The sequence below is a fragment of the Fragaria vesca genome, linkage group LG3, assembly GCF_000184155.1.
Source record: "Fragaria vesca subsp. vesca linkage group LG3, FraVesHawaii_1.0, whole genome shotgun sequence".
In the NCBI taxonomy this organism is placed as follows: domain Eukaryota; kingdom Viridiplantae; phylum Streptophyta; class Magnoliopsida; order Rosales; family Rosaceae; genus Fragaria; species Fragaria vesca.
The window spans coordinates 12,870,973-12,894,231 of record NC_020493.1 but is presented as its reverse complement, the minus strand read 5'-3'; the positions used below and the strand labels follow the sequence as shown (position 1 = coordinate 12,894,231).

At 37.5% G+C, this 23,259-nt stretch overlaps 5 protein-coding genes and 1 pseudogene across 5 annotated transcripts; 4 read left to right on the top strand and 2 right to left on the bottom strand.

Moving 5' to 3' along the window:
* The first annotated feature begins 250 nt into the window (after positions 1-250).
* Positions 251-3,854, top strand: LOC101297415. Its single transcript, XM_004294218.1, has 6 exons — positions 251-447; positions 1,299-1,403; positions 1,651-2,009; positions 2,238-2,333; positions 2,997-3,056; positions 3,139-3,854. Exons 2-6 carry the CDS (start codon positions 1,301-1,303, stop codon positions 3,331-3,333), a joined length of 813 nt encoding a protein of 270 aa, XP_004294266.1. The 5' UTR covers positions 251-447; positions 1,299-1,300; the 3' UTR covers positions 3,334-3,854.
* A 1,319-nt stretch (positions 3,855-5,173) lies between these two features.
* LOC101305056 (putative serine/threonine-protein kinase-like protein CCR3-like) lies at positions 5,174-7,438 on the top strand. Its single transcript, XM_004295716.1, has one exon. It carries the CDS (start codon positions 5,174-5,176, stop codon positions 7,436-7,438), a length of 2,265 nt encoding a protein of 754 aa, XP_004295764.1.
* A 757-nt stretch (positions 7,439-8,195) lies between these two features.
* LOC101304756 lies at positions 8,196-10,860 on the bottom strand (annotated as a pseudogene).
* A 903-nt stretch (positions 10,861-11,763) lies between these two features.
* LOC101304464 (putative pentatricopeptide repeat-containing protein At1g12700, mitochondrial-like) lies at positions 11,764-12,501 on the top strand. The gene has a single exon (XM_004295715.1). It carries the CDS (start codon positions 11,764-11,766, stop codon positions 12,499-12,501), a length of 738 nt encoding a protein of 245 aa, XP_004295763.1.
* A 60-nt stretch (positions 12,502-12,561) lies between these two features.
* On the top strand, positions 12,562-13,509 carry LOC101304174 (pentatricopeptide repeat-containing protein At1g12300, mitochondrial-like). The gene is made up of 2 exons (XM_004295714.1): positions 12,562-12,937; positions 13,022-13,509. The coding sequence occupies exons 1-2, from the start codon at positions 12,562-12,564 to the stop codon at positions 13,507-13,509; spliced, it is 864 nt and encodes a 287-aa protein (XP_004295762.1).
* Positions 13,510-13,820: 311 nt separating this feature from the next.
* LOC101303890 (phosphoinositide phospholipase C 2-like) lies at positions 13,821-16,812 on the bottom strand. Its single transcript, XM_004295713.1, has 10 exons — positions 16,788-16,812; positions 16,378-16,642; positions 16,100-16,296; positions 15,831-15,966; positions 15,523-15,669; positions 15,233-15,429; positions 15,011-15,128; positions 14,728-14,880; positions 14,525-14,611; positions 13,821-14,123 (listed from the first exon to the last, which is right to left on the bottom strand). Exons 2-10 carry the CDS (start codon positions 16,591-16,593, stop codon positions 13,821-13,823), a joined length of 1,554 nt encoding a protein of 517 aa, XP_004295761.1. The 5' UTR covers positions 16,594-16,642; positions 16,788-16,812.
* Between the last annotated feature and the right edge of the window lie 6,447 nt (positions 16,813-23,259).

Below are 23,259 nucleotides of genomic sequence, written 5' to 3'. Positions count from 1 at the left end.
TTTTGGTAACTAACTTTTCTAGAATATCAGAATGTTATATGAGGCTTTAATCTCTACCAAAGATTGATTTAAATACTCTCTCCTCCTCAATTGCTAAATTTATCAAATTTTGTTTATCAATTCTTATAAAGCTTTTTTCATCAAAAAAACTTGACAAATTTCCAAAAAAAAAGAAAAAGGAAAAAATGAGTCGCCAACCCGTTAACTAATGGGCTGAACGGGCATGCGAACCCATCGAACCGTTTATAACAAAAAAACAAAAAGAAACCCTACCGAACCCGAAATGACGCTCTCGTTCTGACTTGTTTCTTCCGCTCCGGCTTCACCAACATTGCTCAGTTCCCTCTCCTCTTACTTACTTCACTCTCCTCCGGTCACCAAATTCTCGACGAGATCGGCTACGGCGTCAGCGCCGTCGTCTACAAAGCCTTTTCTCCTCGTTCTAAGGTAAGCTTCTCCATCCCTCGCTCTGTAAACTCAGAATCATTCTCACTGTGTAACCTTCACTGAGCAACTTAGACCATTTCTTTTTGGTTTTCTTACTTCTGGGTATGCTTCTTGATCGAGTAAAATGTGATTTATAAATTGATTTAAAGTTGCTGCCTATGTACTCCTTCCTGCTCTTCAGTCTCTCCAGGTATATCACCCTGTTTAAAGTTTTGATCTTTATGAGTTGGGTCTGTGAATTGTGAGCTTATGCCTGTTAATTTTGAATCTGTGCTTGTTTTGCTTCTCTTTTAGCTTACTGGGCATTTGCGAATTCTCCGTATTGTGCTTTTTTTGTTTTGTTTCTTTGGTTATTTGTGTAAGCGAGAGCTGGGTTGTGTTGAAAAGACGATAATTTAATTTAGAAGTATAAATAGGAGAAAGTTGGTTACTTTTGATGTGCATTTGGTTCTTCTGGTTTTGTTAGACGAGTTTCTATGCATAATCAAAGTGCTATGATTGAAATAACTAGCCGAAGTAATTAGTTGGGTTGAAGTTGAAGTTGAAGTCTGGTATCTCATACTCAGCATTGAGTAGGAAGCTTTAGATTTTGGTTCAAAAGTTTAAAAAAGAAGAAGAAGAGAGAGAGAGGAGTTCTTTTTTTTAGTTGCGTTTGCTGCTGGATTTGGTTGCCTATGTTCACATATGCTATAAGCTTCTTTGAATTTTCATGAAAAAGGGACTTGTTGAGCATTCAAATTATCGTTATTGATATGTTGTGATACAAAAAATGTATTAAATGTTGACTTGTTGATGCTTATTTGAGCTTCATTTCCTGTTTGCACACGCTCACCAACTTTGTTTTGTGGCAGAGATGAAACTTTTTCAATTTGCTCTGCGGTCTCTCCATGATGGTGTATCATGCCGGTTTCATCATGCGCACAGCGTGAGAACTCTTTCCACATATGCACCCCCAGGTACTTTTCCACATAACTCCATGCTGTTGGTTTCATTTTCCAGGATAAATGGATAATTGATAAGTTGGCACCTTGCTTGAATCTTTGAGGTAATCTGGAGAATTAGGTTTATTTGGAGGTTCATCTTATAAAATGGTTTTTTTGTGTTTTTGTTTTTTGGTTCTATCACTTAATGAGGTACTGTACACAAAACTAAAATCTGAAATGCTTCAAAATTTATCATGCTATATCAATCTTTCTGTCTCAGGTGGTAGAATGGATGATAAGCAAAACTCTAATTCCTTTGAATCTGCTGATGATTTTGAGGCGAGGATTTTCAGGGATACTCCCGAAGGGAATCCCAAAAGAGATGCCTTTTTTACTATACTTGATAGGCTTGAGAAGACTAGTGATGGATATGCTTCGAATCAGCCTGGAGAAAATCAAGGTGGTTCCCATGTACTTGACGGCTTGGATGAAAGTTTTAACACATTGTCAGATGGAATGGATAAAAAATTAAAGAGAGCAGCCACATACTTTCAATATGATTTGGAGGAATGTAAAACAGACGGATATATCTTCAGACCTGATGCAAATTATTTTGACGGAGGGACTTATGAGCCTAAAGTATGTAAAAGAGCAACTTTCCTCATCGTTTATACTGTTTGCAGTTCTGCTATTGCATTGTTATTATTAGTAGTATTGGTCTCCAGGGTTATATCCTGAATTTGAACTTTCTTGTTTGTACTGCACTGCTAACGTATACAAGTCAGCCTGTCCTACTTGACCGCTAAACCACATGCTTTCATTATACTCTTTATACATCTGTTTCATTTAAGATGTGGCCGTCTGCAGGATCTTGATCTTACTAAGCCTGCATATCGTCAACCTCGCAGAAGGAATGAGTTTGAAGTAACTACAGAGGAAGTTCTTCGAAAAGCCGATTTCAGGGTATACATACTTGTCAGTTTCTGAATACAATGAATTTTAAGGAATGCATAAAGACTATCTAAACGATTAGATATGTAGTATTGTAAGTTATTGGTTTTATTGTTGATGCCCTGATGCCATATTCCCTTCTCTACACGAATATCAATTGAGACTTGTATGTTTTGCGAAACTAGATTTATCCACAATGTGCGAGGGAGGGTGTAACTTGATTGAGGCCAAATTGTAGAGTTACAAGTTTAGAGAATATAATTTTTGATAATACTGGCCCATTGGCTGGGTTTATTCTACTGGATTGTCCCAGATAGTCTTACATGTTGGAAATGTATTCAATTTTCATCATTACATCATTAAGTTGCAACTAAGTTGACTGTTAGACAACTTAAAATTGGAAAGTAGATAGTAGGTATACAAGGCTTCAAAAGCTTCTCTTCATATTACTGGTACTCCCTCATGCTACCACACAATTATGGAATATCAGCTTTCGATCCCCCTTTTACCCCTTAGTATCCATTGAAGCCTGAAATCTTGCTTTGCTGCTTTTACTTGTGATTATATTTAAAAAGCTTTTGAAGGTGCCAATTATATAATGTCAATTTCATGTGTATTCTCTTATTTTCGATGCTTTGGACTGTGTTCTTACATTAAATGCAATATTTTGTGCAGAATGTGAGATTCCTTGCAAATTTCATAACTGAGGCTGGAGTCCTTAAAAAAAGAAGCCAGGTAAGAATGAGTGCATGTGCAATGAGTTGAACTTTGTTGAACTTTCATCGTAATAAGTTATGTTCCCCTGCGCCTTGTGTAGACTAAAATTAGTGCCAAAGCCCAGAGAAAGATTGCGAGAGAAATTAAGACAGCTCGAGCTTTCGGTTTAATGCCTTTCACAACTATGGGGATGAAATCATTTGTATTTGGAAAGACTATGGAAAATCTTGATGCCGACTTTGAGTATGAAAGTTATGATAACCCTACTGCTGATGATGGTCTTGGATACATGTAGTTGACAGTGCAGCTACAAACCGGCTCCTACTGTGGAAGAGTACACAAAGAAGAGAGTAATGATGTGAAATATGGTACTTGGTAAGCTGAATCCCACTGTGCCTGTGACTCCATGTTTTTGTTATTATGTAGGTTATCAGTTTTCATTCTAGCTTGGGAATTCACAGCCAATACCATTTTCCGAGTATGTCAAGCACTTCTTTTTTCCCGTTACCTAGCATATGCCTGGATTAGAGTAATACCAGTTTGCTGAACTAAGATGAATAAAAGTAATGACAGAGTCAAAGAGCATTTCTTTGGTTCTAGGGTTGAAATCCATATCTGAGTTAGAATGCATGAACTTTTCCCCCTTGCTTTTCAAATTCCAGTCATTTTGGATAATTAAGTTATCTGAGATTGTGCCGAGAAATGAACGAGTTTTACAGTTAATATAAAGTTTAAGATTGTTAAGACCATGTAAGGTTAACCGTTAACGTGTTGGACCGATTATGTGACATGAATATTTCTTTTTCCTTAATAGATTGTCATTATCTTTTCTGATACTTCTAATAAATTGTAAATTCATCGGTCAAATGCAGAAAAAGCTTCTTGAATACATATAATATTTCCTCTAGCAGTGTTCACAGTTTACACTAGTTTCCGGATGCTGTCATTGAAATATAAAGGCATGTTCCTGTAATCCTCTTGATTTAACAGAGTTTGATTGTCATGCGATATACAGTTTATGATTGTTATTCTGATCGCTTGTTATACATCTACTTATAGTTTTTTTTTCCTTTAATTTTTTTATTCCAAGAAGTATTTTTCTATGTTAGAGTTGCACGTTATTCTGATCACACCCAAAAGAAACAAATAGAGACGATATTGCTGTTGTTTTATTATCAAACTTGAGTTGTCATTTTAAACAGCATTTGTATTTAATAGTGGGAGGGTAAAGGCTTCCTTTCATGGTTCAATTTTGAGATGAATAATTCTCATCATCCATTGATTTAAAAATGAACAAGTAGAAGAGGGAAAGTCACTTAAACCATATAGGGTAATCCATGAGTATTCTTGGACACTTGGAGATTTGATGTTTCTTACAAGATTAAAAGAAGCCAAACTAGATAGCTAAGAACAAGTTTACCTCTAGCTAAGCCAAGAGGGATCATGTCGTGTACTCCTAAACCATTGCAGCCAGACACAAATTTGGGGCTGCCTTTAACTTTTCATGAACTTTTATTTTGATAAGATTTGATGACGCATAACCACACATTTCGACGATAATGTATGGGTTCAAAATGACAGTGTAACATTGTCTGATCATAAAAACATAGTATGTTTCTGTATCGGTGGTTAGCGAATTAGAGATACATTGCCCAATCTACTAACAATTGATTGGAATATCAGACATTTTAGCTATGTCATCATACTAACTCTGAGAAATTGATAATTTCTAGCTCAGAACTAGGGACTGATAACAACCAAATAACATTGGTAATAAAACAAGTTAGCGTACAAGTTTCTTCATCTTCTGGTCTGCAACACTATCTCTACCTGGACATAAGATTTCCAGTCATTTTGTAAGCTAAACATTGCAAATGGTCAAAGCTTAGGAAAAAAAGAAAGATAAAAGGACTTTCCAAACCATGGTAGCAGAACTCTCAATTTTCAATTGCCAATGGCTGTTTCTCTCTTTAGCTGGGCTGCAACAACCACAAGGACCCACATGCTTCACATCTACCATATTCCTCTCCCCTCTTATTTTATGACTCCCTTCTTGCTTTCATCTCTCTATCTCTCTCCCAATGAAGAAGAAAAAACCAGAATCTTTCACTTCTCCATGACCCAAATCGGCTTAAATGACACTTGTATTTGTCTTCATCTTCTTCACAGCCTTCATCTCTCTGCTGATACCCAACAGTGTGGTTGTCAATGGCCTTGGATTAGCTTCCACCACTGCCATTGTATATGGCACTTCAACTATTTGTGGCATTGTAGCTAACCACCAAACGCAGTTCATACAATGCTACCAAAACAACCGGACTATTTTAGTCCAACCCTATGTCTCTTTTGAAGCAATATCTGGTGGGAAGACCTTCTTTTGTGGTCTCCGGTCCGGTGGCCTTAGCCTTCTCTGCTGGGACACCAGCTCAGTTAGCTTCAATCCTAGACGTATATACCACAGTGATGACGTAACGTTGACTAATCTAACGGTTGGTGATGCTCAAGTTTGTGCCAGAGAGGTCAACTCCAGCATAGTCAGATGCTGGAGAGGAGGGGATTTGTTTCACTCACCTGGGGAGGCATTGAAGTTCAAGACAGTCACATCTGGAAGTGGCTTCACATGTGGGATTTTGATGAATGGTAGCAGAGTCCTCTGCTGGGGTAATGGTGTTGGAGCTGAGATTCAGAAAGGGTTTGAAGATATGTCAATGTCAAGCTTGATTGCAGGAGAGTCTCATGCTTGCGGCCTACGGAAAAATGGAACTTTGGTCTGCAAAGGGAACAACGATTCCGGGCAATTGAATGTACCTTATGGTGCTTCCGTTTTCAAGTTTTCAGGCCTTGCATTGGGAGCAAACTTTACTTGTGCTATAAGGCAAAGCAGTGGTTATGCTGTATGCTGGGGTCATAGTGATGTTGTTGGAACTGTTTCATTTGAGTCGATTGTTGCAGGTTTGGATTTTGTATGTGGACTAACAAGAAGTAATCTATCAGTGATTTGTTGGGGACCAGGATGGTCTAGTTCTGAAAATCATGTTACTTTGGGATCGATCATTCCAGGTCCATGTGTACAAACACCATGTCGCAGCTGTGGTGTGTACCCAAATTCGGAGACTCTTTGTGGTGGGTCGAGGCAGATATGCAACTCATGCCAGACCGAGCTTCCAGTTGCAGTGCCTTTGCTTCCAACAAACCCACCGGAAAAAGGTTCTTCATCATCCATAGGAAGAAATAAGCTTTTGTTGACATTTGTGATAGTTGGATCAATAGGGACTTTTGCTGGAGTTTGCACTATTATGTTCTGCCTATGGATTAGACTATGCAGCTTTTGGTCCAACAATCCGAAGACTGAGCAACTCAAAAGTGCTGCTGACCGCAATGTAGGTGCTCCGGTTGAGAACCAAAATGTTCCTAGTGCTCTGAGAAGTAGTTCATCATCAAAGCATACAGACAAGACTGAAGAATTTGTACTAGCAGAGCTTTCTGCTGCCACTAAGCATTTTTCAACCCAAAACAAGATTGGTGCTGGGAGCTTTGGTATTGTATACAGAGGCAAGCTCTCCGATGGTCGTGAAGTGGCCATCAAGAGAGGAGATACTAGTACAAAAACGAAGAAATTCCAGGAGAAAGAAAGTGCATTTGATTCCGAACTAGCATTGCTGTCTCGGCTTCACCACAAGCATCTGGTGAAGTTAGTGGGATCATGTGAAGATAAAGATGACAGGCTTTTGGTTTACGAGTACATGAGCAACGGTTCACTTCATGATCACTTGCATAACAAGAAGAATGTGGAGAAAAGTAGCAGCATTGTAAATTCTTGGGAAATGAGGATGAGAATAGCATTGGATGCTGCAAGGGGGATTGAGTATCTTCACACTTATGCGGTGCCTCCAATAATTCACCGAGACATCAAGTCCTCTAACATTCTGTTGGATTCGGACATGACAGCAAGAGTATCCGATTTCGGGCTGTCACTGTTGGGGCCTGCATCTGATCAAGAGATCATGTCATCAAAGGCAGTTGGGACAATAGGTTACATTGATCCAGAGTACTTTGTACTAAACGTTTTGACAGCAAAGAGCGATGTCTATGGCTTCGGAGTGGTGTTGTTGGAGCTTTTGACAGGAAAGAGGGCAGTTTTCAATGACAGTGAAGAAGGAACAGGTCCAATGGGTATGGTGGAATATGCAGGGCCAAGGATAATGGCAGGAGAGCTGCAAAGCTTGCTGGATAAGAGGGTTGGACAGCCGGAACCAAACGAGGCCGAAGCAGTTCAGCTGGTGGCTTATACTGCCATGCATTGTGTGAATTTAGAGGGAAAAGAAAGGCCTAGTATGATTGACATTGTTGCCAATTTGGAGAGAGCAATTGCTCTTTGTGAACAGGAACCTCTTAGCTAGCTTCTCTACCTCTACAATTTCCCTTCCTTCATTGTAAAATTGTCATCCAAAGATCACATTCATCTATTAACTTTTCCCATTACTTCCTTACCAAGTTCTTTCCCACCTCATCCTATTCTCAATAGGAAAATCAAGAAGATCTGTTGGAGATTGCAACCAGATCAAAGTGTCATTTTGGTCTCTTCACTCTTCATATATACCAGTATTACCTGTTGCAAACCTCCGTTTTTAACAGGTTGTACTATGTGATTACAAATTATTAATTTCTAATTAATTAGTTGTTAATTATTTAATTAGTTATGTTACAATTGCTAATTGGTTTGTGAGTCATCAATGGAAAAGTGACACAAAAAATTGGATCCAGTGTGATCGAATATGAAAATCGAGTCATTGTTGTATTGAGTTGTCAAGCATCCTAAGCCAGCCAAGAGCCTAGTATTTGGGTTTACTAAACTTGACAAAATATTAAGGTTAATAGCTAATCTCAGTGGAAGAAGGATCATCTCCATAATTTTTATTTCAAGTCAAATAGCCTAAATTCAAACTCACATGGTTGTAGTTTAATATCAACATAAGTCACCCATGGAGATGTTTTATTTTATTTGAAAGCTAGAAAATTTGTAGCAGACTAATTCAATTACATGCCTTAATACCTGCATTCTAGATTTTGATGATGGAAACACAATGTGCTGCAGTTCATTTAGTTTTCGCATGTAAATGGATTACAGTAGAGACAGTGAGAAACTATGTACTTCACTCAGGAGTCAGGACTTTCAAAATCAAATCTCATAAGAAGCTTCACTGATTTATACCTTACCCCTTTTTTATCATGCAGAGGAACTGCTCTAAACCCAGTTCTGAGCTCTGATATTGGCAGACATGTTTGGCCACCAAAGTCATGATTTTCAGAACTGTGCTGCTCTTTAACTTCTATTCTAAGCACAGCTAGTTTTGGAACACTCAATGGGAAGCTGAACCCCTCATTCCACACCGGAATCCACTCGTTCTCGATTGCCTTAGTCTCCTCCATCACTGTGTCCCTTGGGACTCCAGCAATTCCAACCTACAAAACAACGTTATAGCAATATTCTGTTGTTACATATGTGAAATCTTATGTTATTGGACTATTAATCTCAATCAATTCAAATAAGAGCTTACTGATGACAGAACTTGCAAAAGTTGCATATATGTGACAGTTACTACTTGCATGGTAATGTTCTTTTTGCCAGCAAAATTTTATGTTTGAATCTGAAATATTTCAAAAAGGGTTTATTCTAGAATCCAGTAAGAATGACCGTTTCATTCACTTACCTTCACAAACATATCAGGTGGAGAATAACAATGAAAGTTTGTGCGGTGAAAATCTGAATGCCATCCTTCACCCATGTAAACTTTTACCTGTTTATCCAGAAGAGAGATTATATATATCTAAATATTATTTATCTAAATACCATATATCCAAATGATAAGAGTAACTGTCAGTGAGCTGTGGCTTGGTTGGTTAAAGTGTTTAACTGACAACTTTGAGGTCATGGGTTCAAACCTCACGATACGATTTTTCAGGATTAAAAACCTCATTATCTGGACTACTGCTAAGTAAAAAACGTGGTTTTTTCACATAACCACAACCTCCATTAGCTCTGAACATTCCTTCCATAATATGAAGGTGTTCATCATGTCCCTTTTGAGAAAAATACATTGGTTGAAATGAGGCAAGAAGCAGAACTTCCAATACAAATAAATAAAGCTGATTATGTATGAAACTACTAGAAAATCAAACTACAAGTTAAAGAAGTCTAACTTGCATATTGAACGCGACCATTTGATAGCTCCATGCATCCATCCAAGCATCGGATCATAATTCGATGAGTCCAAGCGTGTGCCCTTGGGATATATCCTTAACAAGTTTTTCTCTGTAAACCTGAACAATGTGTACAGCAAATTTAGGTGGTGAAAAACAATAAGAGTAACATGAACTCAGATATGGTGAACCCGGGAACTTGAACAGCCTGAGTTTTCAACATTGTATACATCAAGCTAAGAAATGAAAACATTACCTAAGAATATCTGTTGCACGAGATTTCGATGCGAGCTCGAGTTCTTGCTCGCTCAAGCTAAGACTTCTGACTTTTGTAGGATCAATATGCAACATATCTAACCCCCCTTTCGGATTTCCAGCATCGATTGCAATTAAATGCTTATATTGTAGAGTAGGATTCTCCTCATCTTCATCCGGATCACCTTCTTCACCATCCTGCTTATTTTCAAGTGTTAATTATCGGTGGTACCTTAAAAGTAGGAGTAAGCAAATGATGTACAGTTGTACACTACTACTTCAAGTGCACCTTATCACTGGCTCCAGAGTCCTTCTGCCTATGAATTTCATCATACTCCGGTGGCTTGGTTGAAATCAAAACCTTTCTCTTTAATATTTCAGGTGAAAGGAATTCCGGTAAAAATTCCGAGTCCGGGACGTGGAGCATATCTCCAAATGTTGCTTTCACCATCTACAATCTCGATTTATTTTTAGTTACCTCGGCATCAGTCAATGTGATACAAACAATTTGTGATGGGAAAGGGTATATATGTTTTAGTTACCTCGGACACTTTGGCTTGAAGCTCTGAAGTTAAGTGGTCTTCAAATGTTATTACAACAGGATATTCATAAGCAGTAAAACCATTGTCCTTGATAGCACGCAAGCATTTGTTGAGTTCAACCGGACGAGTCAATGTCCTAGAAATCAGAAAATGTTAATATATAGCTAAATTGTATCATGATCATCGTCGCAAATATAGGAATTAAGAAAGTAATAACAAATTGATGAAACTAATGCATACCCTGCATGACGAACAACGATGCCATTCTTTTTAGAATTAGGCCACAAATCTAATTGGATAACTCGAACACCTCGTTGCAGTGCCTGGATAATTGGCTTGACACTGCAATCACTGCTGAGTTGATTTTCAGTCAGGTATGAGTTATGGCCGGTGAAGAGGAAATAATGAGACAATGGAGCGTTCATGTCATGATTCACCTTATCAATCCAACCATACAGTATTTCAATTATCAGGGTTACTATAATTTTCGAAAACAGAAATAAATACGAATCTACCTTGGGAAAGATTGGAGGGTTAAGATCACCAAAGAGATACCGAAAGAAAGAATCAAGTTGGAGGCCCTTCCTCTGGAAAATTTTGAGTTGCTTGAGACTGTCGAAAATGGCCTGAGCATCTTCTTTGGTGGCATCATCTTCTCCTTGAGACTCAATCAGAAATCTGAAAAGGCCATCGAGGGAAATGGTGCCGTTTTCGGCATACATATCAAACATTTTCTTGATATCTTCAGGAGGCTCTGCGGCCTTGAACCTGAATATTTTTTCGAAACAGCAGCGGTCCTTGAAAGACTGCTTATTGTTGGCCATCTTTGCCAATAGTTTGGCCTTGCAATAGTTTCTCTAGATTCGATCTCTTTATATAAAGAGAGCAATGAAGATCATAGTCTTTGCTTTCGAAAATCAGCCACTTACATCAAATGTTCCAGGGAGGAATCTAACACTTCATCAACAATTGATAATGATAACTTCTCAGGCAAGGAACTTCAAACCTCTCCGGTTTCTCTCACAGCCCTGGTCACTTCCTCTGCAGCATGCCCTCTCCCTGGACGTACCACACCCCTTTCCTGTGCTTGTCGATCTCCGCCGATCTCGTCGTCCCCGAATGGCTTCTCCAAGGCGGCGGAGTAGTTTGTGACGATCTCCAAGAGGTGGACGTTGCATTATTGCATGGTAAAAATCTTTATATCACAACAACACGTCCGTTGTTGTGGTTTACTCTTATTTCGGTTGTTTTGGAGCTAAATACTAGCCACAAATTATGTAAAACTTTTTTCTATTTATAAAACTCAGGTAAGAATATATATCAGCCACCTCTGTATTGTATTTATTTAGAATGAGTGTGAGTCTAACACCATACTGTCACTTATAATATAATAGGGCAGCAGAAAATGTATGCTGATAATATAAATAATTGCATTTATTTATATACAATTATTGTTTTGTTATTTAAATAGGCATTATTTCTCATGGTCATTTTCTGATTTTTTTTTAAGTTTTAAGTTTTAACAATAGATCAAAAATCTATCAAAAAAGAAAAGAAAACGAACAATGGATAGAAATGGGCTTAGGGTCAGTTAGGCCAACAAATACATGACTAGCATCGAGTCCGTCAGGAGGGAACCATGCATATCATTCGTTTCTTGTTTCGATAGACGGGGACCTAAATAGAGCGCTTCTTTTTCTTTCTTTGTTTCCAGCAAATCAGACGGGATGATGATGCGCAGTAGCACAAGAGGTATGCCATTTCTTCACTTTACCCCTTTTGTAATTGCTGCATTGTTTCATTCTAAACCCTCAAAGCCAAGAAAGTCTAGAGAAACCCAACCTGTGAGAGTAGTGAGTAATGTCGAGGATGCCTTGAATGTGTTCGATGCAATGCTTCACAGGCGTCCTCTGCCTTCTGTCATCCTTTTCAATCAAATCTTGGCCCAACTTGTCAAGCTCAAACAATTTCCAGCAGTCCTCTCTTTGAAGAGACAAATGGGTCTCGTGGGAATCGCTTCTGATGCTTATACTCTCAACATTACCATCAATTGCTACTGTCATTTGAACCAGATGGAGTATGCCTTGTCTGTCTTGGCCCACTTCTTCAAATTGGGTCTTCAACCAGATAACGCCACTTCCAACACTCTTATCAACGGCTTTGTTCTTCGAAATAGAGTGGCTGATGCAGCAAGAGTTTTCAGGAAAATGGTGGTGGGAGGTTATTGTCAGCCGGATGCGATTACTTTCAACACACTTATAAAAGGCTATTGTGCGATGGGAAACAACACTGCGGCTGTTCATTTACTTCGGCATGTGGAAGCAAATGGATTCCAGCCTAACATAATTACCTTTACAACCATCATCGACAGTCTGGGCAAAGATACTCTAGTTGACGAAGCGTTGAACCTCTCCTCTGAAATGGTTGGTATTGGTATTGTTCCCGACGTTATTACTTACAACTAATTGATTCAAGGAGTTTGCAATATTAGGCGGTGGAAAGAAGCTTGGAGGTTGTTGAATGAAATGGCGAGTCAAGGTATCTTTCCAGATGTTATCACCTTCAATATCCTGGTTGATGCACTTTGTAAGGATGGGAGGGTCGGGCAAGCCGAAAGTGTGGTTCAGATTATGATTCAAAGAGGAATTGAACCTAACACGATTACATACAATTCGCTTATGGATGGTCACTGTTTGCAAGGAGAAATGGACAAGGCGAAACAAGTTTTTGATCTAATGGTGAGCAAGGGCTTCATGGTTGATGTGCAGAGTTGTAACATACTGATAAACGGGTACTGTAAGCAGAAAAAGATCAGTAAGGCTTACAAAATTTTAAAGGAAATGCCTCTCAGGGGACTTGTTCCTAATACCGTTACTTATAACACTCTTATTGATGGTTTTTGTAAAGCTGGGAGACTACAGGAAGCAGAAAAGTTGTTCTAGATGCAAGATTGTGGCCAGCTTCCAAGTGTTCTAACTTATGCAGTTATACTTGATGCCCTATGTAGCAACCAACAACTTTCCAAGGCAATAGAATTGCTTAGAGAGATGAAAGACAAGAAATTGGAACTAAATATTGTAGTTTACACTATTATCATTGAAGGTTTGTGCAAAGCTGGGAAACTGGATTTTGCAGTAGAGGTCTTCTCTTATTTGTCATCGAACAGAGTACAGCCTAATGTGAGGTCATACACTGTAATGATTCATGCATTTTGTAAAGGGGGATTATTAAGTGAAGCAGAAAAGTTGCTGAGAGAAATGGGAGAGAAGGGCTGCCCTCCTGATGGTTGTACCTATGACATCATTATCCGAGGATTGTTAAATAACAATAATGCATCAAGGGCTATGAGGCTTATTCAAGAAATGGTGGAGTCACGTTTCTCTGCAGATGCATCAACTATGGAATTGATATTTGGTTTGTTGTGTAAGGATGTTGTAGATCCGGCTTTGTTGCCATTGTTAAAACGTCCATGATAACATTGATTTGATTGTTTGAAACGGATCTTACTATTAGTAGGAAATATGGTACTTCTGCACTTTTGAGGTAGACAAACCCATATCTGATATATGAAATGACATTGGGTAATATGTCTCATATACGATATCTATATGACTATATCCATGGAGAACTTTTATTTATAATGCCAGAAAATTTGTAGCAGACCTTCCTTTGATGCCAGGTTTTGAATATGGAAACACAATATGCTATAGTTCATTAGTTCATCTAGTTTTCATATATATGTAAATAGATTACAGTAGAGGCAGGGAATGAGATGCTATATACTTCATTCAGGACTTTCAAATTCAAATTTCATTAGAAGCTTCACAGATTTATACTTGATCCCTCTTCTATTATGCAGAGGAACTGCTCTGAACCCAGTTCTGAGCTCTGATATTGGTAGACATGTCTGGCCACCAAAGTCATGATTTCCAGAATTGTCATACTCTTTAACTTCAATTCTAAGTACAGCTAGTTCTGGAACACTCAATGGGAATTTGAACTCCTCATTCCACACTGGAATCCACTCGTCCTCGATTGGCTTCGTCTCCCGCATTATTGTGTCCTTTGGGACTCCAGCAATTCCAACCTACAAACACACGCGTAGCGTAATGTTCTGTTGTTACATATGTGGACTATGATGTTGAGGTACTATCAATCCAATCTAATTCAAATATGTAATGTCTGTATGTTCAATAATCCAGATTAATGGACTGCTGATAGAACTTGCAAAAGTTGCACATTTTAGTACGCAGTTACTATTTGTATTGTTGCCAATTCAATACATATCGATTAAGTAGACTAGTTTCAACACAAAGGTCCATTAATTCGAGACTAGTCGATGGACTATAGATCGAGTTAGTCTATCTCTATATCAAACTAGTTTAATTGGATGAATCAATGTATTAATGCATTGGAGAACTTTTCTCAAACCATAACCATAACATTACTTCCTATTGTTAGGATACTCTAAGAATGATTTCGACTTACCCTCACAAAAAAGTCCGGTGGGGAATAAAGATCAAAGTGTGTGCGGTGGAAATCTGAATGCCATCCTTCACCCATGTAAAGTTTTACCTGTTATACAGAAGAGAGATTATGCAGCTAGACACTTGTTGAACATCGTATATCTAAATAACAAGAATTACTGAGATGCACACATTGTTACAGGTTTAAACAGATATTCAACCCACCTTCAAGATTTGCCTAACTCGGAACGATTTTTCAGGATTAAAAACCTCATTATCTGAACTGCTGCTAAGTAAAAAATCAGGTTTTTTCACATAACCACAACTTCCATTGGCTCTAAACATTCCTTCCATAATATGAAGATGCTTTCCATGTCCCTTTGAGAAAAATAAATCAATTGGTTGAGGTGATTGATTTGTTGAGAAGAATAGAATTTCCCATACAAGTAAAAGCCGATTACGTATGAAACGAGATAGGAAATCAAACTACAAGTGAAAGAAGTCTAACTTGCATATTGAATGCGACCATTTGAGCTCCATGGCTCCATCCAAGCATAGGGTCATAATTTGATGAGTCCAAACGTGTACCCTTGGGATATATCCTTAACAAATTTCTTTGTGTAAATCTAGAAAATTATTACAGCAAATTAAGGTGGTGAAAATCAATAAGAGTAACATGAATTCAGACATGGTGAATCTCAGACTCGAATGCCTGAGTGGTTAACATTACCTAACAATATCTGTTCCACGATTTTTCGATGCACGTTCGAGTTGTTGCTCGCTCAAGCTAAGTCGTCTGACTTTCATGGGATCAATATGCCACATATCAAAACCCCCTTTTGGTTTTCCAGCATGGATTGCAATTAACTGCTTATACTGTAGAGTAGAATTCTCCTCATCTTCATCTGGATCATCTTCGTCACTATCCTGCTTATTTTCAAGTATTAATCAGTGGTTCCTTAAAAGTAGAAGTAAGCAAATCATTAGCTAGCACAATGTAAACTACTATTTTATATGCACCTTATCAGTGCGCCTTTGAGATTCATGATACTCCGGTGGCTTGGTTGAAATCAAAACCCTTCTTTTTAATATTTCAGGTGAAGGGAATTCCGGTAAAAATTCCGAATTAGGGACGTAGAGCATATCTCCAAATGTTTCAGTCACCATCTACAATCTCAAGTTATTTGTTTCATCAGAAAATGGTAGCATGTTACTTTCTAACCATATCCTTTAAGAAAGCTTAGTAGTGAATTTCATATGTATCTCATCTCTATCAAGATCATCTGTAAATGTGAATTTTGATGGGAAAGGGTATGAAATTTAGTTACCTTGGCCACTTTAGCTTGAAGATCAGAAGGTAAGTGATCTTCAAATGTTATTACAACTGGATATTCAGAAGCAGTAAAAGCATTGTCCTTAATAGCACGCAAGCATTTGATGAGTTCAACCGGACTAGTCAAAGTCCTAGAAATTAGAAAAGGTTCAAAGAAATCATGTATTAACTACACAACGTACAATTGGTGAATTTGGAGAAAATTAATATCATATGTATTGTTGTAATTATAGGAAAGCAACAACAAATGAAACTAATTCATACCCTCCATGACGAACCTCGACGCCATTCTTTTTAGAATTAGGCCACAAATCTAATTCAATAACTCGAACTCCTCGTTGGAGTGCCTGGATAATGGGATAGACACTACTGTCACTGCTGAGTTGATTTCCAGTCAGGTACGAGTTATGGCCGGTGAATAGGAAATAATGAGCCAATGGAGCTTTCATGTCATGATGCACCTGATCAATCCGAACATATTGTATCATATACATTAATATATTTTTCTGGCAGAACATATACATTAATAAATATGAATCTACCTTTGAAGAGATTGGAGGGTTCAGATCACCAAAAAGATACCGAAAGAAGGCATCAAGATGGAGGCCCTTTCTTTGGAAAATGTTGAGATGCTTGAGACTGTTGAAAATGGCCTGTGCATCTTCTTTGGTCGCCTCACCTTCTCCTTGAAACTCAACCAGAAAGCTGTGAAGGTCATCGAGGGAGATGGTGCCATTTTCGGCATACATATTAAACATTCTCTTGATGTCTTCTGGAGGCTCTGCCACCTTGAGCCTGAATATTCTTCTGAAACAGAAGCAGACCTTGAAAGACTGCTTATTGTTGGACATCTTTGCCAATAGTTTGTGTTGGCAGTAGTTTCTCTAGATATTCTTTATATAAACAGAGGAAAGAAGAACATAGTCTTTGCTTTCGAAACTCATCCACTTACATTTTATGTTCTAAAGAGGAATCTACATACACATCAACAGCTGATAATCGTTGGAATTTCTTGGAAGATAATAAATGGACTGAAATTCTTAGGACTAGCTTTACAGCAAAGTCAGAATCTGTGCTCATGCAAACTTTCTTTTTCAGTATTCCACATTCCCTCTGCTCATTCTCAATCAATGTCAGACACACGATACTATATGGTAATGCCAATCTCACCCCAAGCTAAAGTGAAGAGATTGCTTCTCTCACATATGTATCTGTCTCCCTCACACTTGTACTTTCTCTTTCATGATTGCCAAAATTATATGCTCAGCATGAACAGAATATTACCCATTTGCTAGTATAATTGAAGGGACCCTGCTGTGTGACATTATTTAAACTGAAACTGAAACTGAAACTGATAGTGATAGTGATAGTGATAGTGTTTCATGAATTAAAAGTAATGATTAAATTCAGTTTACCCTCTCAAACTTTAGATCGAAAATCAGTTTGGTACCTTAACTTTTTTTTTAATAATCAGTATCATCTCTAAACTTTCAATTTCCATCATTCTAGTCTAAATTTTTAATTTGACTTCGACTATGACATCACAAGCTAATTTGTCACCGACAGCATGACCCACTTTTGAATGAAATGTCCAAATTGTCCTTGGCCTTGTTAAAAGTTTCTGAAAATAATTTCAATAAAAACTCTTACATTGTTGGGACTTGAACCCTTCCCAACATGCTAGCTAGGACGAGCTGCTGACCACCAGACCAAAAGCATGGTTGCTTGCTAGCTATGCCATATGCAAAAACAACGTAAACTTAAGAATTAACCTTTGTTTAGTTTTGTTAAGTCCTTAAGGTTTAAGGAAGTCATCTACTTAGTCCTCAAAGTTTTAAAAACATCTATATAGTCTTTAAGGTTTTGATTTCTCATCCAGAAGGTTCTTTTGTTAAAAACTTCCGTTAAAACACTGTTTTTCCGTTACAAAAAGATTTTTTTTATTTTTTATTATTCTATCCTTACTTTTAAGTAATTAGACTTATCCCTTCATAAGAACTAGCCTTCAACATGCCAACATTTCACCTAACGACCTCCTGTCTAATGGTTACTAATCATGGCGGAATCACTGTTGTTTTAGGGTGGAAGAGCCTAATTTCTTATAGTTACAAAATAAACATGAAGTAAAATTGGAATAAATATGTAATGAAAATAAATGTTTTTGAGACGGATTATGGGGCACAAGATAAAATTTATTTATTCAAACATAAATACAAATACAAAACCCAGAGCCTCACTCTCAGGTAAACAGCTAAATGCTGTTTAGCTACTCATACTTATAATTACAGCATAAATACTTACTTGTAAATAAGCACTCCACTCAAGATGATTACAACACACCACACAATAATCACTCTATTCTTCACACTATACTAAAAAGACTGTATTATGGCTATCTTACTTCTTGAGAAAGGTTGAGAGAATTTCGAACCTCTATCTCAAGTTTCTGATCGATGCCTTCCCTTAGACGTCTAAAGCTCCTTATATAGGGAGCGAAACTCAAACTGAAAATAAAACACACCTATACAAAGTGGAGGACAAGAGGAATCTTATCCTAATAACTTTACTTTTGGAAAAGTAAAGTTGTCTGTCTTCATGCGTTGGCTGACACTAACTTTTATCAAAAGAAAAAGTTGCTTGTCCTGATACGTCGGCAATCGCTCATTTTTCCAACATATTTACTATGTTGTGATATTCTTCTGGTTCTTCTTCATATCCTGCTGATGAGTTGGAACCACTGTATTCCCACTCACGTGTAGTGTCATCTTCTTTATTGTCAAGATCAGAATGAAAAGGATAAGAAATCTTATACTGTTCATCATTCTCAACTTTCTCTAACCATACAGTGGTAGCCAGAGTGCAATCCACTTTTTTCCTCATAAGAGCTATGAAAAAGTCATAGTTCTCTGGTGGAGGATGGTTATAGCAAGTGACAATTATTTTTTCTCCACTTGCCAAAAGACTTGAATCATAGTCTCTTAAGACCACATCTTTGATAATAGCTATTGTCATAGCCTTCATCCATGGGATGCTCTAATTTGGTCTACCTTGCCACCTGCAACGGCTGGTTTCCGAACTGGACTTTGGATTAACGTGACAAAATGATAAGGAGAGATGTAATTTTTCTGTCCATCTACTACCGTCCATTCTGGAGGAGTAGAGATGAATTTTAATCTCAAAATGCATCCATCAGGCCTAATGTTCTTGACAGCTTCAGATATTATATCTGGAAATCCATTCAGATCTTCATTAGTTTTTGTCCAAAGGTTATGAACAAAACCATTTTCCACAAGCCATAACTTGTGTTTTTGGGGATGCTCTACTTGAACATCAACCAAGTACCTCCCATAATATGGGCCAAGAACTGCTGATAATGTCCTTGGCAAAACATCTTTACCTTCTCCTAAGAGATTATGAAACCTATGCCATTCAGATTCTTTTAGTGCTAGCATTGGAATTTTAGTACTTTCAGGATTTTCAAGGTAAACAGTCTTAGAATTTCCTGCTTGATTTTCTGCTTGAACACTTTTGTCTTTTGTATGGAATCCATACAATTCTTCTGTTAAGGCTTTAAGTGTAAGAAGCAAGTGAGCTTCATTCTCTTCATAGAACGCATACAGAATATTATCAATAATAATCTTCTGTTTAAGGGCGAATAGCCTTTCCGTCCTGAAAACTGGTTTTTGAAAGATCTTCAAAGGCTGATCATGAATAACCTTCTTTCCAGTGACTAATGGTGACTTAGTTGCCTTTAAAGAGGCATTTCTGCTTTTTGACAAAGCAGCAGCCATAAACGGACTTGATATGCCTTTACCGTCTGCCGTTTGAGACGGGCTAGCCGGTCTTTTACCTGAGACCGATCAGTTGAGGCTGTTCCTTTTGGACACAACATGAACTCATGTGTGAGTTTTTCTTCATCAGAAGTAACAAATTGATTTGCATCTTTTTTAGAATAGTCTGAAAGATCATCCCATCCTTGATCTATTCTTGGTTTGATTCTTTCTGAAGGCTGGCTTGACTTAGCAACTCCATAAGAAACAATGTATTGATAACTTGGTCCATCATGGAGAGGTCCTACGGTCTTGTCACCGCTCTTGTATCTTTCCCAAAGCTTTTTCTCTTCTGATACCGGTTTCCGGCTTCTTGGATTGCGACCTTCTCTTTCAAACATCGCCATTTCTCTTGTAAGAGCGTCAGACAAATAGTTCTTGTCACCGGCCTGCAACCATTTCAACATCATATTCATATTGAGTTAAAAACATTTGCCATCTCAGAACTCTTCCCGTATCAGCAGCATCAGTTAATTTGTAGTTTTTAAATTTTTTAACTCTTTTGTTATCAGTTTTTACTACAAATTTGTTTCCTAAGAATGCTTCAGCACCTTTAATGCTCTTAATTAAGGCAAGGACTTCCTTGTCTCCAGTGGAATAGTTTAACTCTGCTACGTTAAACTTTCCGGATAGAAATTTACAAATCTTTTCATGATTTGTATCTGGAGCAACAACTAAAACAACTCCTGCCCAATTATAATCATTTGCATCAAGTTGCAATATGATCAAATCTCCTTCTTCGAGTAATTGTAAAAGAGGAAGGTTTTTTGTTAATTCTTTAATCTTTCTGACAGTATTACTGTCATCTTTAGTGAAGGACCATTTCTTTTTAGAGCTTGTTTTTGGAGAGAGAAATACAGTAAGACCACTGACTTGAGGAATAAAGTCTCTCGCAAAATTAACAACTCCCAGAAATCTTTGCAAAGATTTTGCATCAGGGATATTGACAGGAAATTGGCTGATTTTCTTAACAATATATTCTTGGAGACGAATCTCTCCATCCTTAACATGATTGCCAAGGAAATCAATTTCTTCTTTTATAAGGTAAATCTTCTTCTGTCCAAAGATAATCCCCTTTTGGACAATAAGTTTACACACATGTTCTAGGTGCTTTAGATGTTCATTCATAGTTCTAGAGAAGACAAGAATGTCATCTATATAAACCATGCAAAAGTCTGAATATGGTTTGAAGATATTATCCATTTTCCTTTGGAAAATAGACCGGGCTTGCTTAAGACCAAATGACATAACTAACCATTCATAATGCCCTTGAGGAGTTCCAAAAGCTGTTAAAGTTATGGAATCAGGATGCGTTTTAACCTGCCAAAAGCCTGATTTTGCATCAAACTTAGAGAAGATTTTTGCTCATTTAAGCATGTTGATGAGAACTCTCACCTGAGCTATCTGATAACCGTCTTTAACGGTCTTTTTATTCACATCCCTGTAATCAATCACCATTCTGGCTTTTCCTCTTAATTGTTCTACATGATTTCTCACTAAGAATGTTGGGGCATGATGAGGACTGTTTGAAGGCCTGATTAACTTCTTTTCAAGAAGTTCTTGGATTTGATTCTCCATTTCTTTTCTATCTTCTTCTTTGTAATGAGGGATGGCCTTAACATGGCAAATAGCATTTGCATCATGCATTTTTAGCTGACAATATATTGGGTCTCTTTCCTAATACAACTGAGGATCTTCACTGATTACTGGTTTAAGCACATTTTCTATTTCTATGAGAGTAGGTATTTTCTTTTGTTCTACCTTATTAGCATATACCTTTAAGTTATGCTCTCTGATGTATTCTTCTTCTCCATCAGAACTCTCATTGTCAGAAATTTGATATTCAGAATTTTCCTCTGAATCAGAGTCTTCTGAACTTGTTTCTTCATTCACCAATATCTCACTATGACCTTTAAGCTGCTCTTGTAGCAACAAAACTAACTTTAATATTGGCTTATAATCACCACTCTTCGCTAACGACTTCTGATATTGGTCTGTAAATCTTTTACTTGTAACGCACACTGCGTTGGTTAATCGAGATTCCCAATAGAATTTTCGATTGTTTTCAAACCCAATCATTTTTGGAGTTTGAATTGTTGTTTGTTGAAGGAGAAAATCATTTCCAATCAACAAATCAGCTGTCTGACCTTCACACTGCCAGAGGATCTTGATGATAAAATTTCCTCCTCCTAAGGAAACCTTACATTTCTAGCCATGGTATTCATAACTATTATGTTTTCTTCCATTGCAACTCTAGTAACTGTTCTTGGAGATTTTTCCTAGTACTCTTCAGGGATTGCATATCTTTTAGCAAGACTGTACCCTGAACCAGTATCTACGAATGCATGTAGATGATACTTCTAGTAATTGGGAAACTTTAGCCCTATAGTAATATAATTACTATATATGCTTGTTTGGACTGGCATTACTTGCGCTTGCTCTCTTAGAGCATCAAGTAAATCTGTAAAAGGGTTGACCCTTCTCTCTGCAGTTATGGAATCCAGAGGATTATCATTTGCTAGACCCAGTATTGGATTGACACTTAGAGAATCAAGAGACTCCTTGATTTCCTTGTTCTGGCTTAATGAAGTTACAAACTTCATTGTTTTTATATCCTCTTTGAGGTTCTTTTCTTTTTCTCTTTTATGGAATACATTATATTCCTCTTCTACCAGGACATGTGCTTCACTATCCTTAGTTTTTCTTCTGAGTTCTGCAATAAAGCATTCTCGGTGATAAGTTTCTCCTGTACTTTCACAATACATGGGAATTGTATTATTATCATCACAGTTGCAATAGTTACAATTAAAACTTCCTAGATTGGGATGGAATGTGATAATATTAGTGTTTTCTTCCTTCCAATTTTGTATCTGCAATAAAAATATAGGACGACACCCTATATCTTCTTCTTCTTCTTCAGAGCTTTCTGAAGCACTTTTTGTCTCACTATCTGATGGGTACTCAAGAAAATATATTGATTCATTCTCTTTATCAGAATATGCGACTTCAAAGCTTTTTAGATTAGCATACTCTATCGTTTCATCATACTCAGCAATTAAGGCTTTAGAAGATCTCTTGTCCTTTTTAGGACACTCATTTGCATAATGTCCCTCTGCCTTGCAAAGCCAACATCTGCATTTCTTTACTTCTCTCGAAGAATAATTGGCCTTCTTTTTTCTTTTGAAAAATCTCTTTCTATGAGAAGTTTGCGAAGATTGTTCTTTTTTATATTCAGGCCTTTTCCTGAACTTATACTTCTTTTTAGAAGCAAATTTTTTATCATGGTTGGTGCCAGAGAACTTCCTTCGGTGCTTTTTTCTTTCTGTAGGAATATGACATCCCTATTGTGTTGGAGTATCCAATATCTTTGGACACATGTTCTCAACTCCTTTGAGTTGCTTCTTGGCTGTTTTGGATTTTCTGTTCTTCGTGCATTGCTTTCTTAGGAGATCCCTAACTCTTTCTGCTATTCCTCCTACAGTAAAGTACTGAAGGAGGTTTTCTTACAATGATTGTACCACTGCATCATTCCAGGGTTCTGGCAACTTTCTGTAATATGTTCTGATGAGATCATCATTCTCAATATCTCCAATA

Coding starts and splice junctions, on each gene's coding strand:
- LOC101297415 (XM_004294218.1), top strand. CDS start 1,301: ATGAAACTTTTTCAATTTGCTCTGCGGTCTCTCCATGATGGTGTATCA. Junction 2,334..2,996: donor TTCGAAAAGCCGATTTCAGG/GTATACATACTT, acceptor TATTTTGTGCAG/AATGTGAGATTCCTTGCAAA. Junction 3,057..3,138: donor TCCTTAAAAAAAGAAGCCAG/GTAAGAATGAGT, acceptor CGCCTTGTGTAG/ACTAAAATTAGTGCCAAAGC.
- LOC101305056 (XM_004295716.1), top strand. CDS start 5,174: ATGACACTTGTATTTGTCTTCATCTTCTTCACAGCCTTCATCTCTCTG.
- LOC101304464 (XM_004295715.1), top strand. CDS start 11,764: ATGATGATGCGCAGTAGCACAAGAGGTATGCCATTTCTTCACTTTACC.
- LOC101304174 (XM_004295714.1), top strand. CDS start 12,562: ATGGCGAGTCAAGGTATCTTTCCAGATGTTATCACCTTCAATATCCTG. Junction 12,938..13,021: donor CACTCTTATTGATGGTTTTT/GTAAAGCTGGGA, acceptor TAACTTATGCAG/TTATACTTGATGCCCTATGT.
- LOC101303890 (XM_004295713.1), bottom strand. CDS start 16,593: ATGTTTAATATGTATGCCGAAAATGGCACCATCTCCCTCGATGACCTT. Junction 15,430..15,522: donor CTCAAAGGCGCACTGATAAG/GTGCATATAAAA, acceptor GAAAATAAGCAG/GATAGTGACGAAGATGATCC. Junction 14,881..15,010: donor TGGTCGCATTCAATATGCAA/GTTAGACTTCTT, acceptor TTTTTCTCAAAG/GGACATGGAAAGCATCTTCA.